This window comes from Manis javanica, chromosome 12 (assembly GCF_040802235.1).
Source record: "Manis javanica isolate MJ-LG chromosome 12, MJ_LKY, whole genome shotgun sequence".
NCBI classification, from domain to species: Eukaryota; Metazoa; Chordata; class Mammalia; order Pholidota; family Manidae; genus Manis; species Manis javanica.
In genome coordinates, this window is record NC_133167.1 from 42,451,588 (window position 1) to 42,477,636 (window position 26,049).

Here is a 26,049-nt window from a genome sequence, read left to right on the forward strand (position 1 = left end):
GAGAAACCTACCCTTTCTCCTGCAGCTCCTGGAAGCCCATTTGCACCAGGTTCTCCAGGGGAACCATCTTTGCCATCTTCACCCTTAGGTCCTGGAATACCTGGAGAACCAGCTTCACCCTAAGAAAGGAAGCAATGAAGAAATAATGATTTGGTTGCAAAATGTTTCCTTTTTACTTTCTAATTATAGTGTATTTTCACAAAAATTAAGTAAATATGTTTGGGGTAATACATACGCGTTCACCACGTGGTCCTGCCTCTCCTTTGGCACCATTTTTACCAGGTTCACCCTAAATGAAATGAAATCTTGTTTTAAAAACAGGGAGACTATAAAGCCAGAGTGAAATCAACATAAATTCAACTCAACAAGAACAAAAAGCCTTCTATTTATATTTTTATTGTGGGAATTAAGCCATACCTTTCAGGCAAAAAAGGAAAAATAGGCAACTTACTGCACTCCCTCGCTGTCCAGGAGCACCATTGGTCCCAGCTGGGCCTGGAGGCCCACGGGCTCCCATTAGTCCAGGAGCTCCAGGAATGCCAGCAGGACCCTAAAAACACCCCAAGAATACTAGCATTAGCCAAACTTGAACTTTCTTTTCAAAATAGCTAATTTAAATATCACACTTGTACTGTCATGCAAAGTACAAAGGAAGCCAAAAATGAGTGTGTGTGAATGAGATGGGGGAAGGGATGGGGGCATCTTACCATTTCACCTTTACCACCAGGACTGCCATTATTCCCAGGAGGGCCCTAGAGGAGGAAAGAAACATATGAATAATGATGCAAATAGTGTATATGTGTTTGAAGTTGGTTTTTGTAAGTTTATTGTAAATGTATTGGTGGGTGTTATACATAATACAGATTAGGTGATTCCCCCAACTATGGCACACCAAATAAAATGTATGCAAAAAATTATCATGATTTGAATAAGTTAGAATTAACATGCACTTGGTCTAAGTAATTAAATTATAAACAAACAGGAGAGGCTTCTGGTCTTGTTTCTTTGAATTTTTCTGATTGATGATTCGTTTGGGGCACATTCTTTGAAGTATGAGATAACTATCCATCCTCTACTTCACTGTGTCATATAAACATAAAATTCATAAATTCTAGAAAAGTGCAAACCTCAAAAACTACCATTTGCAGTATTAATCATACCAGTGATTATCATAGAAGAGTCATTTCAGAGCATTAAGCAACGTTCTTTTTCAAAAATGTAAGTTCAATTGATAGTAACATTAAAGCACATACTTTCATGAACTTAGTGATAATTTCCTCAATGGCCTTTTTTGCTACTTACAGGAGGACCTTGAGCACCAGCATGTCCCTGAGGTCCAGGTTCTCCTCTTTGTCCAGGGGAGCCATTTGAACCAGGAGACCCCGCAGGTCCAACTTCACCCTAAAGGGTAAAACCCTAATAATTCAGTTTCCCCTGCTACCTCTAATCACTGGCCAGTTTACCCTTCATCCCTGTTTAAGACCCTCTTCCAAAAGCTAGAGTAGTACGACTATATATTCTATCTAAAGCAAAGAATCATTAATCATAAGGGCAGAAAAAAATGGTAACTGTATTGTGTCTGTGTTATCTCTGTTTCCCAGAAAGAGACAGGCACAAGAGAAGTATAAGAAAAGATACCAGGATAATTGAATGTCAAGGGTGACACCCCTTTTGGAATCAAGAATAGGCCTTTAAAGACCTGTATAGACAAAAGATATCCACTTGACTGATGAAAAAAGAAAATAACTTTGTGCCTAAGATCTATTTTATATTCTTCTATAGAAATACATGTTTACCTTAGCACCAGGGGAACCAGGGAATCCTGCAGTTCCAGGGGGACCAGGAGGACCCTGGAAAAATTAAACACAACATCAAGAGCTCTTAATCAAGTAAACAAAAGCTAACATTACTACTAAATAATAAGTGGTCACACACACAATAGAGAAGACGATTATACAAATAAAAATGTACTTTTCATTCATGAATAATACTATGTGGAGAAACGAGAGTGATAAAAAGAGAGTGAAATATGAAATTAGAAAACTTGAATCCCACCCCCTCCCACTTCTGCTATGAATTCTGTGACTTTGGGCAGTTTACTTAGTCCTAAGCTTTTGGGATCCCATTTGTAGAATGGAGGTAACAATATTTCTATCTTGTAGGGATCTTTTATTGTCATATCCAGTACTGCTAGCACACTAACATTGTAAGAACCACACAGGTGCTAACAATTGGCTAAATATAATAAGGAGTATCAGAAGTTTGTTTATGGCTTAGTGCTTCTAGATTAATTGTTTATTGTTTATAGGTTTAGCATAAGTTTAAATCAGGTAAACATTATGAACAATGTTGAGTTTTGGGTCTACAAACCATATTAATCTGCAATTCATAATCTCTCATCGCCCTGAAGCAAATCAAGGTTAGGTAAAATTTACTTACTGGTTGCCCGTCACCTCCTCGAGCACCATCATTCCCTCGAGCCCCCTACAAAGAGAAGTTTGTCTCAAATATCTTCTTAATTCTGAAAGGCTAGTCACCAGAATATTTTGACTAAAATTCTGACTCAATTGAGTTGACTTTTTCTCAAGTATATTAAATCTGCTTACTAATTATATATTTTTAAGGTTATAGTTAAAATTCTGGTCCACATAGCAATGATCTGATATACAAAGGTTGGATTCTCTGTTTTCCACAACTGAATGTTAATTAATGGCTCTAATGACATAAGCAAAGCTAACACTTAAAAAATTTCAACAGTGATAATAACTATAAAACACTTGTTTCCCAATAATTATGGCTATAATTTTATGGAGGTGACTTTAAGTAAAATTTTATAGAAAAGAAATCTTCCTACAGATTGTCATTGCATGAAAACCGGGCTCAGACACTTATCTGTCACTCTGGGCTGTAATTTGGCAGCATCATTAACAATACTCACTGCGGCTCCTGGAAGTCCTGGCCGTCCTCTTTCACCAGGAGTCCCTCTTGGACCCTAAAGAAAGACATTGAAAGTGTGATTTTACCTTAAACTTGACACACATATAGGAACAGTTGTGGAGGGAGGAAGGCCAGCTTGGATGATATGGAAGTTAATAGTAAAATGGAAAATAATATATTAAGAAATGCAATTACCATGGGCCCAGGAGCTCCATTTTCACCTGGAAGACCATTTTCACCCTAGAAATATAAAATATGTTGTCATTTTGTATAACAGGAAGAGACACTGATAATTTTATAAATGGTGCATATTATGAAGAATATTAATGAAACTAAGAAAAAGATAATGTACTTTAATGATATCACATTTTTATTTACCATAAATCTCAATTTTTGCATTTTTAAAACTTGAAGTAATGAACACATAATCATTTCTAATCTAGACAGTTCAAATTTCATGGAAACTTCAATAGAATGCCTCCATTTGTCATTGTTATTTAGCTCCAACAGTGCAAAATTCAAGTAAATTTCATAAAAAAAGTTAAAGCCCAAAACATCAGTCTTAAATATAACATGTAAATGAGTTTACTTATGAAAACATGATTTTATTTTGAGTCACCTTTAATCCAGGAGCACCTGTCTCACCCTTTTCTCCATTTCGGCCGTCAAAGCCCTGTGAAATGTAAGCAAGTAGTAAAAATATTAAGATCTGTTAACAACCCAGAATGTTGAGAACTTTAGATTTAATTTTGTATAACTAGTTTTTACCACATAACACTATTTTCAACATTGACATAAATAATTTAAAACTTTTAAATGGTTTGAGGACATTGGACATCAGTTTTATGATAAAAAATCTGAACTGATTAGAAAGTGCTACTTAATCCAATTAGGAAGCTGCCCTATCTGTAGAGTAACAAATTTCAGCTTCACAGATTTTTATTTCTATTAAGCTGGTTTTTTGGCTCTTGGTTCAATTGACCTTATGTTTTGTATAGAATAAAACTGATTGATTCAATCTGTAAAAAGTATTGACTAAGTCAATGAAAAATGCATAGTTCTCAGTTATATAATTTCATTTTGTTCCAATGGCAGAGAAAAGAAAATTAAATTCTTTCTCAGGCCTTCCCATACACTTAAAGACAGCTTAATTACTTTAGGAAAATAACTAGTTGGTTTGGTCAACAAAGTTGTTAAAAAAAACAAATTGACTAGTTGTCAGAATCAACCATTTTTTTTTGGTCCATACTTAATTGCCCAGGAAAATTGTTTAGGCAAATACACACAGCCACAAGAACAGCTTATAGTCAATTTTAGAAACTGCTTACTCTGTGTCCTTTCATGCCAGGGAATCCAGGTATGCCAGCTGGACCTTTGATACCCTAAAAATAAGGAATAGAAAAGATAGTAATGAACTTTCAAATAGGATCACAATCCAGTAGTAAAATGTCTTCTAGTTTCAAGTTTCGAAGGAATTACATAATAATTTTCAAGCTAAGATCACTTCAACTGATTGGCTGGATGCCGAAGACTTACCGGAGGTCCAGGCAGTCCCCGCTCTCCTGGTCGTCCGGGTCTTCCTGACTCCCCCTGGGGGGAGAAATGGAAAAAATACCTGGGTGCTTGTGTAAGAGAAAACACAGTGTAGCCAATTAGCAAACTGATCACTTTGCATTTTTCTCATCAAGGACTCATGAAAATGGTCGGGCTAAACATATAGTTGTGAGAACAGCTTTCCTAGTAGGAATCGGGAAGACTTATCCCATATCTCAGTATAAACATGGATAACACAGGCCCCACTCATCCCTGAAATATTATGACCATCTCTCTCAGTCTAGTGAAGAGAATTTGCTATTAAAATTTAAATGGGAAAGAAAAATGGCACTTATTAAAGGTGTTTCTTTTAAGTTTTTAATTTCACAAAGTACTGGTGTCAATTTCCTCATTATAGGAGGTAGAAAGAAGAAACCTATTTCTCCTCCATTTAAGTGATAAAGTCACTGGATGAGTCTTATTAACAGTTAAGAAACCTATTTGGAGGCTCTGTTAGTATGGAATTTAAAAAATGTTATATGTAGCAGTATAACACTGTATAAAAATTCAACGATTAACAAGCTAAAATGTCATAAAGAATCAGCAATTTTTTGGGTAAGGTTTTTCTCTCTGAGGTTCCACCTTTATTGTATATGTTATTTAGAATATTCCAAGTTAAATTTTTTTGTATCTCCATTCAATTTTTAAAAACTTACATCTTTTCCAGCAGGACCAGATGGACCTAAAGCACCAGGAGGTCCTGGAGGGCCCTGAAAATAAGGAAATAAAATACAAATATATCTGTAGATGTATTTGTTATAATCAATTTATTATTAACATATTATTTATCTTTCTTGAAGGAACCTATATTGTACCTATATTGTACCGAGTTTTTACTGTTTATTAAACTCATTTTCAATGACAATTAAAAGTATCATGTATCTATATTTTATACCACATGTGTATATCTATAAAACCAAAGGCACTTCTACATTTTTTTGAGATATTTATTTTTAAGCATTATAACTATTTCCAAATATTTTGAAAATATTAAACTAACATCATTATGTATCAGAAGAGTATACTGAAGGTGAACTGAGGGGGCTACAGGAAAATTAAATCTATATTTAAGAGAGAGACGATATTTGTATTCACACTAAAAATGTGGACTACTGTGATGGCTAACTAACCAGGTAACTCCTAGATTAAATAGTGTCTTTAAGATATCTAAACCATTAAGAGAATCCAAAAGAGCTTTGAACCAGTTCAGCTACCATAAAAATGCTGTTTATTGGTTTGAAATGTGAGCATAAATTTAATGTATACATTGTAGGGACTTATGATTTTGTAATGAAAATAGTTGTTATATAGGATTGTCAATTTATTAAATAGAGATATAATTGTTACTTACTGAAGGACCAGCTTGCCCAGGTTCACCAGGGGGACCTTGGTATCCTGGAGAACCCTAGTAGATAGAATAATATGTAAATATTCTTAAAGTAACATAATGTTCATATGATCCATTTACATCTTGAAGACAGTTTGAAATCATGATTTGTGGATGTAGTCAGCAAATTTTATTCCAGTTTACAAAGACTGAAACCAAATTTTTTCAGATCAGGGTAAAGCTAATTTTTACCATTCCATCCACTTTACTGTACCTCAACTGAATTGTTTTGCACTTGAAGCTATATTTTTTGTGATTTAATTTTACCAAGGTTTTAATTGCTAATTGTTGGTGGAAAGGGATTAAATATGAAATTCCAACATCTTTGATGGAATGATAGTTTCTTGGCTGTGGCTTCTCTGCTTAAATTAGGACTATGCATGCTGGAATGGTTAAGTACAGCAGGATCTATATTACCTTGATTTATATAATATGCATGAAGAAGAAAGCACCACTAACAGCTATACTTACAGGGGAGCCAGGATGACCAGATGTACCGACGGGGCCAGGAGGGCCGGGGGGACCCTGGAATGTACATTTGAAGAATAAGTACAAAATAAATGCGTCTGAAAATCACTTTATACAGGCATCAAAGAAATGTCTCTGTTCAGGAATGATACATCTTAAAAAGATGAAAACATACTTCATTATGTGATAACTGTTCATGGCTATGATTAATTTTGTTAGATCTATGAGGAAGATCTCATTTTAAACACTAGATGAAATTCCACAGAATCAATACAAATTATTAGCAAATGTTGTCAAATGCTGGCCAGAGCCTTTCAAAATGGGAATTCAAAATCTGGAAAAATCCATGCAAAATGCTGAAAATCACTGCAATAGTAGGATGATACTGGTACTGGTAAAGAAGGATATTTTTTTTTTGGCTTGGCAGCCAGACCCATTGTGGAAAAATATTTATCTGAATACTATAAATCCCAGTTTCTAAAATTAATGAGGTAAGTAAATCCAAAGCTGCGTTATTATATCACAAGTTATGGTGACATGAAAATTTAGATGTGCATATGAAAATCATCATACATGAGACAAAGATAAATTGTAATTATAACCAATTGATTTATCATTGTTCAAAAATACAGATTAAACTAGAAACCTTCAGTTTTGTAACATACTACATGTAAATGCTGATATGAAATTATGAAATAACAGTTTATAATTAAATTTTCTCTTATAACCTCTTTTCTAGCATAATAAGTAGTGGCTTTTTTAGTTTTTATTTTTTGGTAAAAAATGTATATATGATGGAAAATAAGATACATAATCTGAATGTAGCTAAGACCAAATATTTACACAGTAAATATAATTCTGCTTCTAACTTTCAAACATACAAAAAAAAAATCACCACAGACCCTAACACTTTAGAGATTTGGAAATTTCTCTTTTTTACAATGTACTGTATGCCAATTTTAAGGGTCTTTCTTTAATTGGTCATTTGGCTCTGTTAGCTATAACTTTGTCCTCTCTAGTTTAGAAGTCACATGTAACAGGTCCAGTGATCTGGCCAGCAAGCCTCCTTAAACCCCGAGAATCCAGCATCATGTTTCACTTACTGTTATGTACTTATTCCTGGCAGTGAAGCAATAAACCTTCGCTAGTATTGTTCCTCCTGAGAGCCTATTCTACAACAAGGGTCACTTAAATGGGACACTATGCATCATGTGCATGTGCTCAGCTTTCAATGTTTTTAGCTATTTTCTCCTTTCAAAACTCTAGGTCATTTACATTGAGGGAAACCCTTTACATACCGTGTGAATAGTTATCATTACAGTAAAAGAACCTAAAGACTCAGAGACTCTGGAAACATCTGAATTTGATTTCAGAACTGAGGTGAGGCAGATTGTGATATTGGACATTCAGCACTTGGATTGTCACCTAGAAAGTAACATTTAATTAATGAAAAGACACTAAAAGAAAATTCTGAACAACTTAGGTGAGAAAGAGGAAAAGTTGAAGTGAAAAATAAAATTTGGTTGCAACTAGGGAATACAGGGGTGTGAGACCTACGCACGAAGGCAGGTGGGCCCCCTGTACAGGCGGTTGTATAAAGATGAAAGGAATGGCAAACAGGCATGGAGAGATGGTGAGGAAAAAATGAGTTAGGACAGAAGGATCGTGATAATTCTAACATTTTCTTTCCCAGCCTTAACAGACAATTAGCACTTTTGTACAATTCTGTAATAATACTGTATTACTAGAGGAATAACCATTCATGATTTCACAAACCAGAGGCTAAATAATGCTCGAAAATATTAAGAAACACTTGTACATACAGGTGGCCCAGGATAGCCGAGGAGTCCTCCTGCTACTCCTCCTCCAGCCTTGACGTCATAGGACTCAAACTGGGGAGAATAGTTCTGTCAGAAGAGACCAGATAGATGCGATCATTTTGATATATAGATCATAGTTCTTTTCAAAAGGATTTAGAAGTGCATGCAATATTATTCATTGATAGAAAATTTCTACATACTAGAGGGTTGGTGTGTATTACTTATTTTGTCTCTCCTGTCTCTATGTAGCTTTAGGTATTAGATATCCTGCAGAAATACTTGCTTATGTAATGCAGAAATCTTTCAAATAAATATGAAACTCAAATAATTTGTTTCTATAGGCTTTTACTCAAGATATTATTTCTAAGTGATATCCACAGCTTTAGAGTCATACTGTCATTGACTGCTTGAGGCTGTAAGAGCCTTGAGATAATAAAATATGAGCTTTTCATGTTGAGTAGAAAAATGAAGTCACATTGCTTCCCCAACAGTTAATAATGCAAATAAAACTTACATCTCCTGGCTTCTGGTTAATATGCAGATCTACCCCCCAAACCTGCCCCCCCCCCAAAATCCCCTTAGAAAAAAAGCACAGGAATAATAGAAAGGCTTATGTGCTTATTGGATTTCTTTGGAGATTCTTTTATTTTCAATTCTAGGTCTTTAAATGGGTTTTGTTTGGTACCAGGATAATAATAAGTTAGATGATAACCTTTTCTTCCTCTTGAATTGATTTTTGAGAAGTAGTTTATAAAATTGAGTGATTTGTGTATATGTCTTTTCTGATTTCCAAAAAAGAAATTTTGTCTTATTTGTTTGGTTGGTTATTTGCTTTACATGCAGAGTTAGTTGGTTGTCATGCTTTTCAAGAGGAGCCGATGTGCTCTGAAGGCTCAGCAAGAGTCTGTACAGACTTGAACAACCCTGTTGACTTGAAGTCAGTAAGGAATGTTCACAGCTCTACAACTGCTTTTTGTCCAAACTTCCAGAAGCTTTATCACTGGTGTTATAAAGGGAATAAGGCACAGTTGCAGCAATTCCTAAACTCTCTAGGTTAATTCTTTTGGGGGTTGATAGTTCATATATTGCATGTCTGCAGAGAAGCTGGGAAATTTTGCAAAGATATAGTAGCAATATCATTAGCATTTAAAAACGAATATTTATAAATCACTTAGACAAGTGCCCAGTACTTATAAGCACTAAATAAGGGTTTGTTAAATACATAAAGTCAGAGAACAGTTATAAGGAACCCACAAAAGTGAGATTTAATATAGGCTAAAGAAAAGAAAATGAATTAGGTAGTTTTAAAGGGGTGCATTTGTGGAGGATCTTTTTATCCTGGAATTTTACCTGACCACCGGAAGGGCATGATTCACAGATTCCAGGGGGGCCAGGAGAACCAGGGGAACCTGGTTGCCCTGGAATACCAGGATCACCATTTCTCCCAGGAATACCAGGAGGGCCCTAAAAAATCAGAGAAAAGAATTAATAAAACAGTGAGAAGTCCCAGTGATTCCGAATCATTATCAAATGGTAACTTCTCTGCTTTATAATTTGAGGAATCAGAACAAGTGACACATTTTCTTGGGAAAACACACATTTTTATCCAAATAATGTGAATAGTCTTTTATTCCTTTGGATATTGACCTTTATTATTTTTCAAACCAATAATGGGGATGAAAACATTATATAAAGTTTGGGAAATTTGAATTTTTACATGTACATTTATGGATTCTCCATTTGAGTTATTTTGTGGGATTATTTAAATATGTGGTGCTAAAGGTAATATAAGAATGATGAAAGTTCAAATATGAAAGGCTATTAGAATGGTAAAAAAGGCAAACTACACAAGGCACTAATTTCTTTTCACCAAAGAATGTTTACTTACTGGATCTCCCTTGGGGCCTTGAGGTCCGTGACCATTAGGAGGGCGGGTAGGCTAACAAATGGAAAAGATAGAGATTAAACAAGACATAGGAACACTTTCCTGTGAAGTGCATCCCAATTTGCACATTTACTGTTTACCCCAAATTAAATCCAACCCTTAGTTTTTAAACATACACTTTTTAGTTATAATCCCAGCATGACAGTTTGAAAAACATTATTTTCATTTCCTTTCAGTCTCCTATGATAGAAGAACTATTCATGTGTTTCAATATGATTCTTGAAGATGTATAGATTTTCTTGAAACTCACAGCTGTTGGAGGCTGTGGGCAAACTGCACAACATTCTCCAAATGGGATTTCTGGGCTGGGACAGTCTAGTTCTTGGTCGTCACATATTATATCATCACAGAGAACAGATCCTGAGTCACAGACGCATATTTGGCATGGTTCCGGCTTCCAGACATCTCTGTCTGCGTAGGACTGACCAAGATGGGAGCATCCTCCTTCACCAACTGGAAAAAAAGTTAGATGGTGTAAAGTTTTCTTGTGTTTGGTTGAAATGTGATTTTTGTTTTGCTGTCATGACTCTTTCCATCAGCCTAAGTGGAGATAGTTTGGAACAAATTCATCAAATTGGCACACCGGAATAGGTTTCCTTAAGACCAATAAGTATTTTAATTTCATTTATAGTAAGAATTTAATACCAACTGAAATCTCATAAGCACTTAAACACCTATTAATTGTACAATTGAAAACAAGCTCTTCTACACAATTGCTGTTCTTTGCTTTACCAGTAATAGGAGTGCTAAACTCTAAAGATGACTTTGTCACTAGCTCTGAAGACTTTCTGGATTTTATTAACCTGGTTGAGAAGTCAGGGGAAAACTGAGCTAATCTTGGCAGCATAAAACTTCCAGATTTCTGGGAATACTTTAACAAAGTTTATTGTATGTATTGAATATCACTGCTAGCTCTGTTGGGCATTTGTAGGTCAACATGATATGACATTAATATATCCCATATGGATGCAAAGAGGTTTCCAAATCACACACAAAAAGATTCTTTTTTAAAAAAAACAAATAATACTGGCAAGGAATATAGGGAGCAATATGAATCATGACCGTGTGTATTTGTGGATTAAAATGGCAAAAAAAAAATTTGCTTCAACCAAAATTTTAGACTTGTTTCCTAATTATATGTAAGGTACTGAAATTTCAGCAACTATTAATAATGAATCAGCTTTGGGGTTGCCAAAATAAAACCTGGCCCAAATTCTTACAGCATTAGCTGTTGGATTGTGGTTAAATACAAACAACTCTAGTTCTTGAGGAGTGCTATGACAGCTTGCCAGTAATTGAGTAAATAAGTTGGTAGAGATCTGAAAATGTTTGCAAACAGCAAACAATATATTGTTCAATATTTGTATTTTTGTGAAACAATGAAATTTTATTTTCTCAGAATCTAGATCTTTAAAATGTCTGCTGAGAGAGGCCTGCCTGGGAGGAGGCAAGTATTTAAGAAACTACTGTACACTTTTGCCACCTTGTGGCCAAGGGGCCTCTAAGTGGGTCCAAAGATTTGTCCGTCTGAGTACTACACACAGCCATGAAAATCATCTTTCCATGTTCCTGTTTCTATATCCTCTCTGTACTTGAAGTAATAATGATTTAGGTTCATGTTAAATACTTTGGGTTCAGAAGTTTGTCTAGTTTAGCAAAAGTTCACCAAAAAAAGGAGAACCTAGAGACTCTGAATCACAGAAATGCCCTCCATTCCTCATTTCCATTAGTGTGAAGACAGAGCTCTAATGATTTTGTGCAAGCCCTTTGACTGATTCAAGAACTTTAGAAGTCTATTCTTCCTTTGTGTTATAATTACTCAATGTGGTCCACAGCTAATAAAGGAAAGCAAGATTGTTTCACTGCAATTTTAAACAGACAAGAAAGAATGTTTATTTATAAAAGTTATTCTAGCTCCTCCTCCATGTTTGAAACAGACAGATGAGAACATTGGAAGAAATATTATCAAAGCTCTTAGGGGAGCATTCCTGTATGCTTAGTGAGCATAAAAGCTGAATGCCAAAATGCTTGCCTAATGCAAATAAAATAGGCCTGTTTAAATGGTGTTACAAAAGATATGCTTAAAAAATGCACAGTCTTTTTCATATTATTATGAAAAGTAATAAGAAGGACTAGGCATTAAACTCATTGTTCTCTAAGCAGAACTGAGCATCTTATATTTAAAAACTAAGTTGTCTGTTCTTCAGAAAAGGTCTGAAGGTTTTAATGAGATGTAAGGTTTTAAAAAATTGCATGAAATGCATTCTTCGGTCTTTGCATTGGCTTCCTTTTCTTCAAATGAATCAATTTAAAAACCTTCTCTAACTTTTTATGAAATGTTCCAACAGATTAGTTTTGGCTCAAGATATTCTTATTAATAATGTATATTTCAGGATTCCCAGCTCCCTTCAAAATACCACTAATATATAGAATGTTGACTCTAGGCAGTAGCACTAAATAGAGTAGGATTAAACTCAATGTTATATAAATGAAAATTGTTATTTAGCCTCTTGTTTCCCAACTTTATTAGAAACCATATGTGTTATGCTTTTTAAAATGCAATTTAAAAAAAAGGTTGAGTTATGTCAGTGCACTTCTCTTTTTTTGTTAAAAAAATGATGTCCTAAGAAAAAGAAGGAAGTTGGGATGCTTGAAAAATAGTTAATGCAGTTTTATTTACTGTCACATCTTATTTCACATCTCTTTGAAAGGAATTTGCCTCTCCTGAAGTCAGTTCATGTAGAAACATGTGGCCGAAAACTCCCAACTTTTCTGTTGTTCTCCTTTAGTCACCTTTGTTGAAAGAATGGAGTGTTTTACACAATTTCCTTTAATATTTTGTTCTGTGCATGACAAAATATGATTGGCAATATGTTTTCCCAGAAGCTAAACCTCTTCCATGGATGTCTCCTGGCCCTCAGCTTAAGTACGATACCCTAGTTCCATGTGGGAAAATCATGGTAGAGATAAGGCAGAGGCAGTTAAGAGTTTGCTGTCAAGAGGAATAAAATGGTGCAGTTAACCACTTACAGCATTTAGAGATGGACTAGAAAATGGCATTCAGAAATAATAATCATCTCATCTTATCCTTTTCTTGGACATTTACATTCAGAGCAGCTTTGATTAAAAAATAAGCTAAATACTTTTGCAAACGTGTTAAATAAAAGGTAAATGATCTCATTCTTACTATTGGACAAGTAATAGATTTTCCAATTACTTCCTTTATTGTTATTGCTTAAACTAAGTCTCCTGTTCCAATTTGTAATTAATTTAAAATCCCACCTCTCATGTCACTTGGTGTTTCTGTTCCTTATTACAAAGTACAGTCCTGAAATAAATTTATTTGTGGTCATACAAGCAACATATTAAACTAAATCATCTCCTTACTGGTATCTAAATTATAAAACAAAACAAAGCTATTATGTGATATAATCCTCTCTTAGCTTCTTTTATTTCCTAGCTCTGTTTTAGAGCTTTAGAGAAAAATAAAAAGTAAATAACATAATCTAATATTTAGTTGTGTTTAATTTAAAGCTTTCCTTTTTGTTCTTTTTGTGTCCATTCTTCAAATGTTAGCTTAAGCTGATTTGATATAATCTTATTGTGACTAAAAAATAATGCAAATTGTGTCTGTTGAATTCCATTTCTGGAGTAAAAGTAGTATGTATCCTAAAGCATCCAATTAAATTGTTAAGTTAGCTTGAGTGACAAGTTCAATATTTTTCTGTACTTACTGTATTTGAAAAAAGTTACATTTTAATTGAAAAATCAAAAAATGGCTGATGTAATATGCTAATTATAACATTATTTTTCTGTTACTTTAGAGAGTTGAATATTTTGTAAGTAAATGGGGTTCATAAGGTTCCAACTGAAATGTGTTTTGCTTTTAAAAGATACTGTTTGGAGAACATATACTTTTATTAAATATGTTTCTGCTGTTTACATATTTATCAGAATTTCTTAAAATATGTTAGATAAGTTAACCAAAAGGACTTTGAAGGAAATATCTGTAAGCCTACATAGATGCAAAATTTCAATTTTAAAATGTGTTGTGTGGACATGGTAGATACTGCTTATTTTTGTCCCCACCAAAAAAAAATAAAAAAACTTTATGAATCATCACTTCTAGATGTTTCCTTGTTTTATTCTTTAGATACATGACTTTTATGTCTCCAATTAGTTTCCTTAAGGTGGGTTAATATTTTGTCCTGTGAAAAATAAAGATAGAAAATTAGAATTAAAAGTATCATATATCTAATAATCAGCTATTGCATTATAATACAAACAGATTATTGACAAATTGTAGGAATACTGAAGAAAATACATTTTCCTTGTTTTGTTACAGTTGGCAAACATCATTAATTTTACATCTGATAATGAAAAGTTTGCATTTTACCTTTCTTATCATTATCATTTAGTACTTTAATTTCTTCCTTAAGAGTAATTTTATTTTCTAGTGTTAGTAAAAGTAATACTAGGCACAGCTTGTATAGTATCTCCTATGTTGTAGGCACTGTTTCTAGTGGTTTGAATATCTATTTTATTTAACCTTCCCAGAGGCCCTATGGGTAAGTTCACTCATGATCCTCATTTTACAGATGATGAATCTGAGACAGAGATGTTAAATAATTTTCCCAAAGTGGTATGGTAAAGGGTAAAGTTAATATTTGAACCTTGGAAAGTTGTCTCTAAATTGATACTCTAACTACTGCATTCTATTCCCTTTGTGCAGTTTCAAGGGGAGGGCAGGGTTAAAAATGTCAACTTCAAAGCTCTCTCCCATTATGCTTTCTAAACCCTGCAAGATTAAAATCAGAGTCTTAAAAGGCTTTTTTTTTTTTTTTTTAAAGGATAACAGTTTCCTAACAGAGAATCTTTTCTATCTGGTCTCAAAACAAGAAGCTAAAAATCGGGAGTTGAATTCTGTTGTTTATTTTTTCCTGACCTTATGAAAAAGAGTTATATCTGCAAGGCCACCCTCATAACAAGCAGACCACCAACAGGACTGACGTGATTGGGAAACCCAGCATACACCTTAATATAGAGAGGCAGGATTCTAACAGCAGTAGCAGCAGACAGATAAGGCTTAGATATCCAGTGCAAAAACGTATTTAGGATAGCTCACCGAGATACTGGTTTTCAGAAAATAAAGTTACTAAATAATTCATATTAATGAACTGCTTCTTCATTAGAAGCTTTCTTTCTAAATATGGTCATTGTGAGCATACTATGCAGCTCCAAAGAGTGTTTCTCTGATTTTCATTAACTTGATAAACACAGTCCCTGTTTGCCATCCTCCACACTGCGTACTATAGAAAACAGTTTCATAAAAATATACGCCATTGTATACTGAAGCAGTAATTTTTCAATTTGAGTTCTCAGAGCATATTTAACTTTTTATAAGTTCTGGATTCTTTCTCTTTGATTTTTACATCTTTTGGGCATTTAAATTGTTGCCCTCCTCTTTGAGCTTTTCATTTTGTTCATTAAGATTACATTTTAAATGTCAGCTTTTGTCTTCAGCCATGGAAAATTCAGGGATTTTATTAGTTAATCTGAAAGGAATCTACTTCTGCTGTGTTTTCATTAGGCACAGGCAGAAATTCTAGTGGTTCATGTAACTCCCCAAACTGTGGCTAACAAATAATTTGTGTAAGAGTAGCTATCTCATTTTTTCCGCTGCCATTTTGACATGAAACAGGCAAGTTTTCTCTTTGAAAATGCTGGATTTTTTTTACACCATATGATCCCCCTCTCCTTTTTTTTTTTTTGAGGGTGGAAAACAATGGGACTGAGCTTTTTTCCTTGGAAAACTGTTTTACAAGAAACAGTCCACTGAGATGTTTCCAGAAAGTTATTGTAGACTTGGAAACTTTACAAATGTTCTGCATGTCCTGCAAAGGCAATAACATCTTTCATCTTTAAAACTTTAAGTCTTAAGCAATACACTTTAATTGCTTCAAGGTGGTGATGTCATTTGATGTTACAAAATAAAAGGAACAGGCTACATAATCTTTGGAACTCAGCACCACAGTAGAGTCACCCACAGTGGAAACCAGGGGGTTTCAGTAGATGGCACTCTTCTCTTTAAGTGACAACTCAAGTTCTGGCAAGTGACTCTAGGTGTGAACAGGGCCTTTTCAGAGGAGCTATCTTTCAGTCTCTACTCCTAGAAAACTCACAGCCAATGGTTCTTGATTTTTTAAACTAAGCCTGTAGATTAAGACATCAACCCAGGATTCTGAATTAACTAAGAGGCATGTAATCACAGTCTTCCCTTCTTTCCCAGAACTGTTCCAATGGCTTTGCTTTTTTTTCATCTATGATAGTAAGATGTTTAATTCCAGATTTTAATCAGAATATCTATTTACCTATAGGCCTTTAAACCTGATGTTGAATACTCTGGAGGTGGTAAGAAATGCAGGGTATCATGAATTAAAAACACAAGCTTTTGTACCAGTACTTTATTTACTTGGAATTTATGTTATTACAGAACTGAAGATAATTTCTGGTTAAACCATAAGTAAGCCTCTTGTTTAAAAAAAACACTAACCATTTGAAAGTTGAGTGTCAAAAAAACAAAAATCTACCATTTTTTTTCACCTTAGAAATGCATCTGCTCATATATTTTCTGGAGCAATATATAGTCTTTTAGTAGGTCTTTTCAAAGACAGTCCCAAAAATAGGAAAACTCATATACTCTGGATTTAATGTATGTTTTGTGTCCTTTAATTACCTAGAATTTAACAGAATTTTGGTTTAATCTTAACTCTATCATGTCCTAGTTGTATAATCTCAACTAAAGCACTGAGTCTGTGTTAGATGACTGACAGTGAAATAGGTGAGCAATTATGCATGTATAATTGTTTCTAATGATTTTATGCTATTTTTTTACCATTAGTTCAGTATGTTTAATTTTTAGGGGCAACACAAACCAGAAATCTTAAATATCACTTGATCAGCTACAGATTCTCTCTTTAAACATTAATGGAAAATAGACTCTCATAACCTGTAATAAGAAACTGATTCTCTGAGTCTATTTGCAGTTTTGTAATTCCAAAACAATTTTAGGCCCAATTTGATTTTACAGGGGAATTATCAGGGTAGTAAAATAAGCTCAAACATTAGAACACTTTTAATTAAAATAAAGTTTATCTCTCTGCCCTGATGAAGAATTATTACTTAGCGATACCAATCTAGGCCTCCATCTACCTATCTATCTAGTAAGTGGTAATTCAAATACTTATGTCAAATAAGAGCTACACAAGAAATTTGACATATATTCAAGAAAATAGTTATATATTATATATAGAATCATTATATGAGGGATTTTGAAAATGGCTATCACATTCAAGCTTATTTCCAAAAAGTCTTTCAATGTTTTTACCCATATGTTTGTTTGTGAGTATGTGTGTTTGGCAATATTTTATCAGCAATGTACTTATTTTCTTAGGACAATTATGTTTAATAATAGGAAATTCACACACGTATTATTTTAAAACTTATTACAAAATATGGAATCCAACTGTGTAACATTTACTGTGACATTGGTTAAGTTAATGGTAAGTCTGTGAACCACTAGGTGGCGAGTCTTGGTGCTTAGAATTTGGCGTGTTTACAAACTACAGGAAATATAAAACAGACCACGTTTCTCCATTGGTGGAATAAAACGCATGAATTAAATAGAACTTTCAGAAACTTGTAAAAAGACCAAAATTCTCTGTGAGGACATGTTTTATGCTCCAAAAAATTTGTGCGAGTATACTAGAAGTTAGCGTTCACTAGCGTTGCGCTATTTCGCTCGGAAATTCTCAGAGTATATATAAGGAACCCATAACCCAGAACTATATGTGATTGTTCTCAGTGTGTTGTATATTCAGCCACCTCCTGTAACCTCCCCAAAGCTAATTCACGAAGAGAATTTTCAGGTAAGATAAGATGTACTATCTTAAAATACTTAAAACATTTTTTTGACAAACAAAAATAATAAGCTGAATAAAATCCCAACTTTTTTTGAGCCTAAAAGCACACAAATGTATTGGCAAACTTTCATAGCTATTTATTATTTTCTGCAGCTACAAAGAAAAGGGAAAATACAATGAACTCATATGAGGTAAAGATAATATAGGTATTAAACACTTTTTCTCCTTCTAAGTTGGATTGAGAAGTAAAATAGTCAGAAGGCTTATAAAAGAGTGTAATCACCAGGTAATTACAAACTTTTTGTCAGTCTTCTGAACTAAACACCAAAGGTATGTAGTCTTTCCAATAAATGGAACTCTGATTTTTTTCTTTTGAGTATCAGGAGAACTTAAGAGCTTTAAAAAAGGTAAAAAAGCCTTTATGGAGGTGGGGGGTGTGGTGGTAGTCATTTGGTATCTTATGGGCAGGGATTTGTAGCATCTTCGAAGAGGGACGGAATGGGGAGGGAAAAGGCAGAGGACTAAGCCAGGAAGGAAGGTTGAGAGTTCTAGGGAAAGAAAGCGGGAGAAGGCAAGAGGAGAGGAGAGAAAAATAATCAATGGAGGCAAAGGGAGGACACGCGGGGATGGGGAAGGGAGTGACGGAGGGAGAGGCAGCTGGGGAAGGGAGAGGCGGGCTTGCCTGGGAAGGAGGCGGAGTGGGGGGGCCGAGTGAGGGGATGGAAGGGGGAAGGGGCCTGAAGTAGCCAAAAGGGGTGGTGATAAGGAGGGGAAAGGGAGAAGAGGAATAAGGGGGAGAGGAGATGCAAGCAACAAGGAATATGGGTGGGGTCTTTCTTTTCTTTTGTGCCCATGGACTGACTGTAACTGAAGAAGTCTCACTGGGTGGCCCCCCCCCACCCAACACTTTTACAAATACAACCTGAGAGGACATCAAAGATATTTTACATTAAAAACAAAAAACTGTTTTCAGGCACCATGTTTACAAAAACTACAGATTTGAATGTAAACATTTTTTTATGATGTGCAAATAGGAATTGGTATGTACAGATTTCTTCTAAGATTTTAAAACAGCATTTAACTATAGATTTCTATTAGCCAACAGTATTTGCATGGCTTTGGAAACATATGAATTAAAATGAATATTTTCACATAAATAATGAGACAAACATGATTTGGGGAAATTAGAATGGGAAACTCAGTGTTGGTACTTATTAGAAAACTTTTTGAAGCCAAACAGTGCTAGTGTCTTTACCTTGGTTGCAGAAAGATTAAACATTCCTTATGAAAATATTTTAAAAAATATTCTCTTCATTAACACAAAGGCAGTTAAAACGTAGAACATGAGGAAAGCACTAGCCCCTTAACAATAAATGATTAGAAAATATGTCTTAATTAACCATGTAAGTACTTAAAACATAAAAAATAGGAATGAAATATTTTCAACAGTTTGAATCCGTTAAAAGAACACTGAAGATGTCATCTTGTTGCTGTTTTATACAAATATTTTCAACAATTATAAATTTAATATGTAATATTTTCCGTTAGACTATTCTTAATGCATGCTGTTTTTGAAGATGCACTATCTTATTGAGAGAACAATGCTCAATTGTTGTCTGTCCATACAAAGAATCCAACATACAAAGGAGAGCATGAAAGTATTACAAGAGACCAATAACTTCCAGATTGCCTAGGGAAGCATTCCAAGATGTTAGCAATCCAGGAGGGGCACTTTTTAAAAGCCGTTTAAAAAGTTTCCAGTGCCGTTAACAGGAAAACAAGTTAGTACAAGAACATCTTTATCTTAATCAGAGAACTTTTAAATGCAAAAATGACAACATTATGCCCAAGCAAATGTAAAAAAAGCACCATTCTGCCCATTTCTACGTTTCACAGTTGGGAGCTTACTAAGGAAATTATCTTTCAGGAGACTGATTTCCCTTATACCTATTTGTAAAGAGAAGAAAAGATAAAACCTCCTTGTAATGTTTCTTGAAATCAGTACCTACTCACCTTCTTGGAGCTGTTGTGCCAAAATAACAGTGGGATGAAGCAGAGCGAGAAGTAACCAGGTCCCCTTCTGCACAAAGCTCATCATGTCTAAATATCAGACATGAGACTCTTCGTGCAAAAAAGAGAAAAGAAAAGCAGTTCAAAGTAGCACCATCAGTTGTTCCCTGCCCTTCAGCACCGGGCCCGTCATAAAACTCAGCCACTGAGATTCCTTTGCTTTGGCCTTAAATAGGAAAAAGTTTGGCTTCCCTCACTTTCCAGCCCCTTTCTGAAACATGAGAGCAGCACCCATCCCCTTAGCAGTAAAAGAAATGATTAATATGTCTTTTTCCCTTATAGAAGACACGACCCAAAGTAAGAAGAAGAGCACATCTGGAGCTTGTGTGCATCTGTTTATATATGTTTGTTACATATTTAAGTCTAATGTATATTTGTTTAGGTTAAGAATATGTATTAAAATGCTGTCTTGCATTTTAATAAAAGAATTAAATGTATTTCTTGTTTCCCCTTAGAACATTAACTACTGCATAATTTTGAGAAACTAATTGATGCCTCTTTCTTGGTAATAGTTAATTGGCAAACCTTATCTTCCTAGAAGGTTGTTATATTGGGATTTTGCCAAAATCCACCCTAACTCAATTTTAATAGGAACTGTAAAAGATTAACTGAAAGAAAAGCCTCTGTTTGTCCCTTCCACTCAGCCACGCACCCTGGGACCTAGAGGTTCGTTTTCAGGCAAATATCAAAAGACTATATGAGCTGTTTAAATGGCGTCTTAAAAGTTAGATACTTATCTATAGCTGTTTCTGTTTCTTACAAATTCTTTAACCAACCAAAGAGTGACTTCTGGTGAGATTTCAAATTTTTATGCTGCTTGTGAAAGCTGGAACAGATTATTGTAGAGAAAAATTTAGACTTTTTATGTTTTGACTTTGTAAGAAACAGGAAGAGAAATAGTTTATCACATGGAATATCAAAACAGTATCAGAAAAAGTTCCTCTTTAATCTGGATTGGTTCCAGGATTAACATAAATATTTTAAAATTTAGTCTTTCATTATGTATACTTTTCAGGCCACATTAACAGCTTTTCAATGTATTTCTGCATCTAAGGAATAATTCCTGGGTCATATTTGAAAAAGTGGCAAATACCATTTGTAGGTCTTTGATAAGTCTGCAAGAAAAATAAGCTCATCCACACTCTCAGGGTATTTCTAGTAATCAATAATTTTTTACATGCTAACCATCACTCTAGTTCCTTCATTCATCTCTGTATTCTATACAGGCTCTTCAATTCTAACCAAGGTCACCTGCATTTATTTTATTTTTTCCGTGTTGAATTTATATTTAATTTATATATATACACACACACACACACACACACACACACACACACACACACACACACACACAAATAAAATTTTCCCTATCTCACACCAATTCACAGAAGTCAATTCTCCAAAACCCAGCTCACAACTTTCCTCTTTGAACTTGTTTTCATCTTTTTCTCTTTTTACATATTAATGTTACTCAATTTTTTACTCAATTCACATTTTATATGTATATTTTCAGTTGTACTTGTATTCTGTAAGAACAGTGGAGCCCTCACCTCTCTACAGGCCCAGTTACAAAAAATATAATGCTGTCCCAATGTAGATGACATCATCTGATGACAAGAAAAGAGAACTAGTTAGACCACTCTTTTGTATCTTCTAATTTTAGATTGGAGAGTCACTACTTGAGGGGGAAAAAAAGTAACTATTAAACAGTCATGAAAATAAGCTTTTCCATTGGATCATAGTACAGATGTTGGGGAAAAGGCTGGTCTGTATATCTTTGTTGCCCAATCATCTTCATCCTATACTTCAAAAAATTTCTCTTGTGTTCAAACCAATTCTGAAACATGGTTTGTTTTTCTCTTGGTGTCTCTGACACTTGCATGAAAAATTCATATACCTATATTTATTACTATTGTTTTAGTTGGTCAAAAGAAGTTGAAATTTATTGAATTTCTTTGTTGAAATCATTTTCCAGTGTGTTTTATAATCATGAGAAAAATTCATGATTGATGCATTCATTTAAGAGAAGTTAGCTGATATTTTGCACATAAAAGAATTGTTGTTATTTTAAAGTATCAGTGAAAGATCCAGAGATAAGAAATCTCAAACTCCAAATTTTCTGAGTTAGCATTCTTCACTACCTCGAGTGTGTTTGGAGGCCCCAAATCAGGACCTTTTAAATTCTGTCTCCCGGATCCTATTCCTCCTTCTCTAGTCAAAATGTTTTCTCATACAGTGTCTAGATGGGTGTGGATCTGAACTGGTGTCAGAACTGGCTGAAATACACACACTGGTGAATCCTCTTATGCAATCCAAGAGCTGATATTCTCATAGTAATCTAGGCACACATTTTTTCTATACATCCCTAACTTCACTGATATTAACCAGCTTACAGAGACATGTCATTTTGCTCTCTGGATTGCATTTGGAGTTTTAACAGAAATCTAAACACCTGCTGCAGCTAAAACACTGATTAATCTGGCTCTGCTTCAGCAGAGAGAGTGACTGGAAAGATGAGGCAAGGCAAGGGTGTGGTAGATTATCAACCGAAACTCCAAATCTTTTCCAGTTAGAGGAAGACGGAGCTTGGGAGACATGCAGAAGTACAGCTGTGATGAACTCAGAAGGCCAGTGAATGTCAGCAGTGTTCTCTACAATAGCGATAAGAATATCAGTTATCTCCACCATGACAAACACATGGAAGAGTAGTTTCTCCCTCTCTCCCTCTCTCACTTGTACTGCTTCACAAGTGATTGTCTTTTTTAGCCAGGGAAATGCGTTACTTTTATGGACATTTTTTATATGCTTTCCAATCACTGTAAGACCTTTTAAACTATATCTGTCCTAAGATTCACTTAAAAGATGCTGAATTCATAGCAGAACCCCAGCCTAAAATTGGTAACTTACAATACAATTGTAAAATACAATGCAAATGTACTTGGCTGTTCCTATAGAGGTGGATCAGCTCATTTATTTACACGGATGAAACCACACTGGAGAGCTGTGTTCCCTTTAAAAGAATTTGAACAAATACCAATATGGGTATAATGGGGCTAGAAATATGCTTAAATGTCATGTTGTAGTTGAATGAATGCATATCTAACAATAGGTAAATCTGAGAATGATACAATGACATAGGTCATGTTACATGATAGGCAAATATTTGAGTGACCAGTGACCAATTCTTCAAGACACTCTTGATTTCCTCTTGGTTCCCAAGGTACAGTTAACTGCCCCCTTATTTTAGTCCTATAGAAATATACTGATAACCACTTTTCTTTAGCCTACAAATTTTACTTTTGTACAAGACATTTCCTTGGCATTTAGTAAAATGAAGTGTGCTACAACATACTCTTTTTAAAACACTAAATATCTCTACTATTCCTATTTATTCTTTTTGTAGACTTTACTGTTAAACCTAGGTTCTGCATTTCTGTCCTTGTATGTTTCAGCTGAAAATTATCCCAGAATTGAACAGAAAGTTTAAAGAGGTTACATGACTCTCAAAATTACTCACTTGAATTGGAATTAAATAGCACACTTTCCAATTTTTTTTCACATGTTTTCCACTTGGATTAGTCACTGATTGTGGCAATGTTATTTTTATGCAAGTTAGGAATTGGGTGAGTATAAATTAGGCACTTAATTTTGCATTTTTTTTTCTAATGGGGTATTGTAAAAGTATGGTGAGAAGAGAAAGGACAAAGTTGTGGAGTGAATGGTCATTTAAAAAAAACATTCTTCTGATTTTTTGGGTTATCATTAATCTTTAGGTAATTACCAGAAGAGCTATAATTTTTAAAATGTTGAGTAAATTCTCATTAATTTATTCTGAATGGTGAAGTCCTTTGTGTTGGTTTGTATGTGTATCTGTGTATATATTTATATACAAATATAAATATACATGTACTTACATATACACATATTCTTTTAAATATATGTAGTTTTAAAGGTTGAAAAAAATTTGAGCAAGTAAAATATCCTGGCAACTGCCTGAAGATACATGTTTGAATTATAAAAGCTTTTGAAGTATTATAATTATGTCCCCTTGAATGAAGTCTTTATATACATGTTTCACTGATGATTTGTCATCATAATTATTATTGAAATTATATTTGAAAATTCATAGAAAATTGGAATTTATCTCATTACCTAACACACTGACTCATCCCAGAACTGTGTGACTGCTTTATAAATTTTGACTGAGAGTCTAGGATGCAACATCTTGTAGGACTTCAGGAGTTCCCTGTTGGGTCTTCAGTCAACTGAATTGCTCTCAGGATTGAACCTCTTCTCTGCAAATCCCAGGGGACTCTCTATCAAATATAATTCATCATATGAGTCATACTTAGGAATTTTCAGCAGTATCCAACACAGCTGCAAAGCTTTTCAAATGTAGCCAATTATATCTGAAGATAAAAAGAAGGCCCAAATCAGTCTTGTGATAGAAGAATGGGAGAGCTCAAAGCCAAACTTAGTAGATTTGCATGCTTCAAATGGAGACCAATTTTAATTCTTATCAATATTTTTTATTATCAGATATTAAATGAGGGGGCAGAGGGTAGATTTAGGGTCCTTCAATCCAAATAATTCTTTAGAACATAGAAATTTAGAGCCATCTGCCTCTCCCTCCAAAATAGATGGAAGTAAAGGTGGTCTTTCCATGTTTAACTCGGGACTATTATCCTGTATGACTAACTCCTCTGCAGGTCAACATTATTGCTCATATAAAAATATTCTCAATCGTCTGAAGACTTTATTTTTGCCTATGCATTGAATCATATTCAAAGAAGCTTTATATTTAGGTATGTTATTGGTCTATGGAGCAATGTCAACATTAGATTCTTGTCGAAAGGGAGCTATAGTAAATGAATTATTGGTGGAAGGGAGCTATGGTAAATGAATTTCTTTTATTCACAAGGATCCAAGTATTGCCCTCAGGAGTCTTGGCTTTCATGTGGCAATATTCATTTCAGGAGCTATGCTTCATATGTATGTTATTAATGTTTTTTTTTCTGCTTATAGGCCAGTCTTATTTTTTTACTACCACACTCTTCAAAGTCATGCACAGCAGCAAGCACAGTTCTTATACATACATAATAGGTATTGATAAATACAGAAAAAGAATGAATGGGTTGGAATGAGTATTTAAAATACTGAGCATTCTCTTTCCCCCATCTTGGGGTCTGTGAAGGCTTATTGGGAACACGATTTCTCAAATGAAGTATGTCTGGAAAGCTATGGTCCAGGGCCGTTTGCTGGCTGAAGTGGGATCTCTAGAAACAGGGGGAGCACATAGCTCTTTCTAATATTGAAGAGGTTTATGCCTGAGATAACACCAAATTCTATTTAGGCCAGAAATATTCTTATGCTTACAAAGCAAACAGCAAAATGGTGACTCCTGGTGGCAAATCAGGTAAAACCAGAGTAATCTGGGCGTAAGATCACTCATGCCAGTGCCAGCAGTGGCACGGTTTGTGCCAAATTCTGAAACAATCTTCCTGCTAAGGCCATTGGACACAGTATCTGGGTGATGCTATACCTCTCAAGGATTAATGCTTACTAAAAAGTAAATAAAGTATGGATAAAATATTAGGTGTTTAATCAGGTATCTCTTAAAAGTTACAGGAACCCACACTAAGAATTTGCCTCTACCTTTCATCATTTTACAGATGTTAGATACATTTCATGACATGATTAAGTCAAAACATCTGACTAATGAAAATAAAACACTCCAAGTAGAAAGTTTCCACATAAAAATTATGCCATCTTGATTATTCAAAGTGCTGATCTGTGGGTGATGATACTGAGTAAATTAATATTGCTTTATTTCTATTCTTTCATCTCCAGCCACCTTTCCTACTTCCTAACCCCACCCCTCTAAGAAGCTAAACACACTTTTACAAT

At 34.5% G+C, this 26,049-nt stretch overlaps 1 protein-coding gene and 1 pseudogene across 1 annotated transcript in view; one reads left to right on the plus strand and one right to left on the minus strand.

The window, feature by feature from the left end:
- COL3A1 (collagen type III alpha 1 chain) overlaps positions 1 to 20,293 on the minus strand; it is a 37,890-nt gene extending 17,597 nt beyond the window's left edge. The window contains exons 1-20 of the mRNA XM_017660383.3: positions 20,086 to 20,293; positions 10,401 to 10,603; positions 10,094 to 10,144; positions 9,556 to 9,669; positions 8,209 to 8,292; positions 6,389 to 6,442; positions 5,882 to 5,935; positions 5,187 to 5,240; positions 4,474 to 4,527; positions 4,266 to 4,319; positions 3,557 to 3,610; positions 3,133 to 3,177; positions 2,939 to 2,992; positions 2,440 to 2,484; positions 1,797 to 1,850; positions 1,303 to 1,401; positions 708 to 752; positions 452 to 550; positions 236 to 289; positions 12 to 119 (exon numbers count right to left, since the gene is read on the minus strand). Of these exons, the coding sequence (XP_017515872.2) occupies positions 12 to 119; positions 236 to 289; positions 452 to 550; positions 708 to 752; positions 1,303 to 1,401; positions 1,797 to 1,850; positions 2,440 to 2,484; positions 2,939 to 2,992; positions 3,133 to 3,177; positions 3,557 to 3,610; positions 4,266 to 4,319; positions 4,474 to 4,527; positions 5,187 to 5,240; positions 5,882 to 5,935; positions 6,389 to 6,442; positions 8,209 to 8,292; positions 9,556 to 9,669; positions 10,094 to 10,144; positions 10,401 to 10,603; positions 20,086 to 20,170 (1,464 nt within the window). The 5' untranslated portion in view covers positions 20,171 to 20,293. The remainder of the gene's footprint in view (positions 1 to 11; positions 120 to 235; positions 290 to 451; positions 551 to 707; positions 753 to 1,302; positions 1,402 to 1,796; positions 1,851 to 2,439; positions 2,485 to 2,938; positions 2,993 to 3,132; positions 3,178 to 3,556; positions 3,611 to 4,265; positions 4,320 to 4,473; positions 4,528 to 5,186; positions 5,241 to 5,881; positions 5,936 to 6,388; positions 6,443 to 8,208; positions 8,293 to 9,555; positions 9,670 to 10,093; positions 10,145 to 10,400; positions 10,604 to 20,085) is intronic.
- Positions 20,294 to 25,368: 5,075 nt separating this feature from the next.
- Positions 25,369 to 25,708, plus strand: LOC108397118 (large ribosomal subunit protein eL33 pseudogene; annotated as a pseudogene).
- Positions 25,709 to 26,049: the final 341 nt, after the last annotated feature.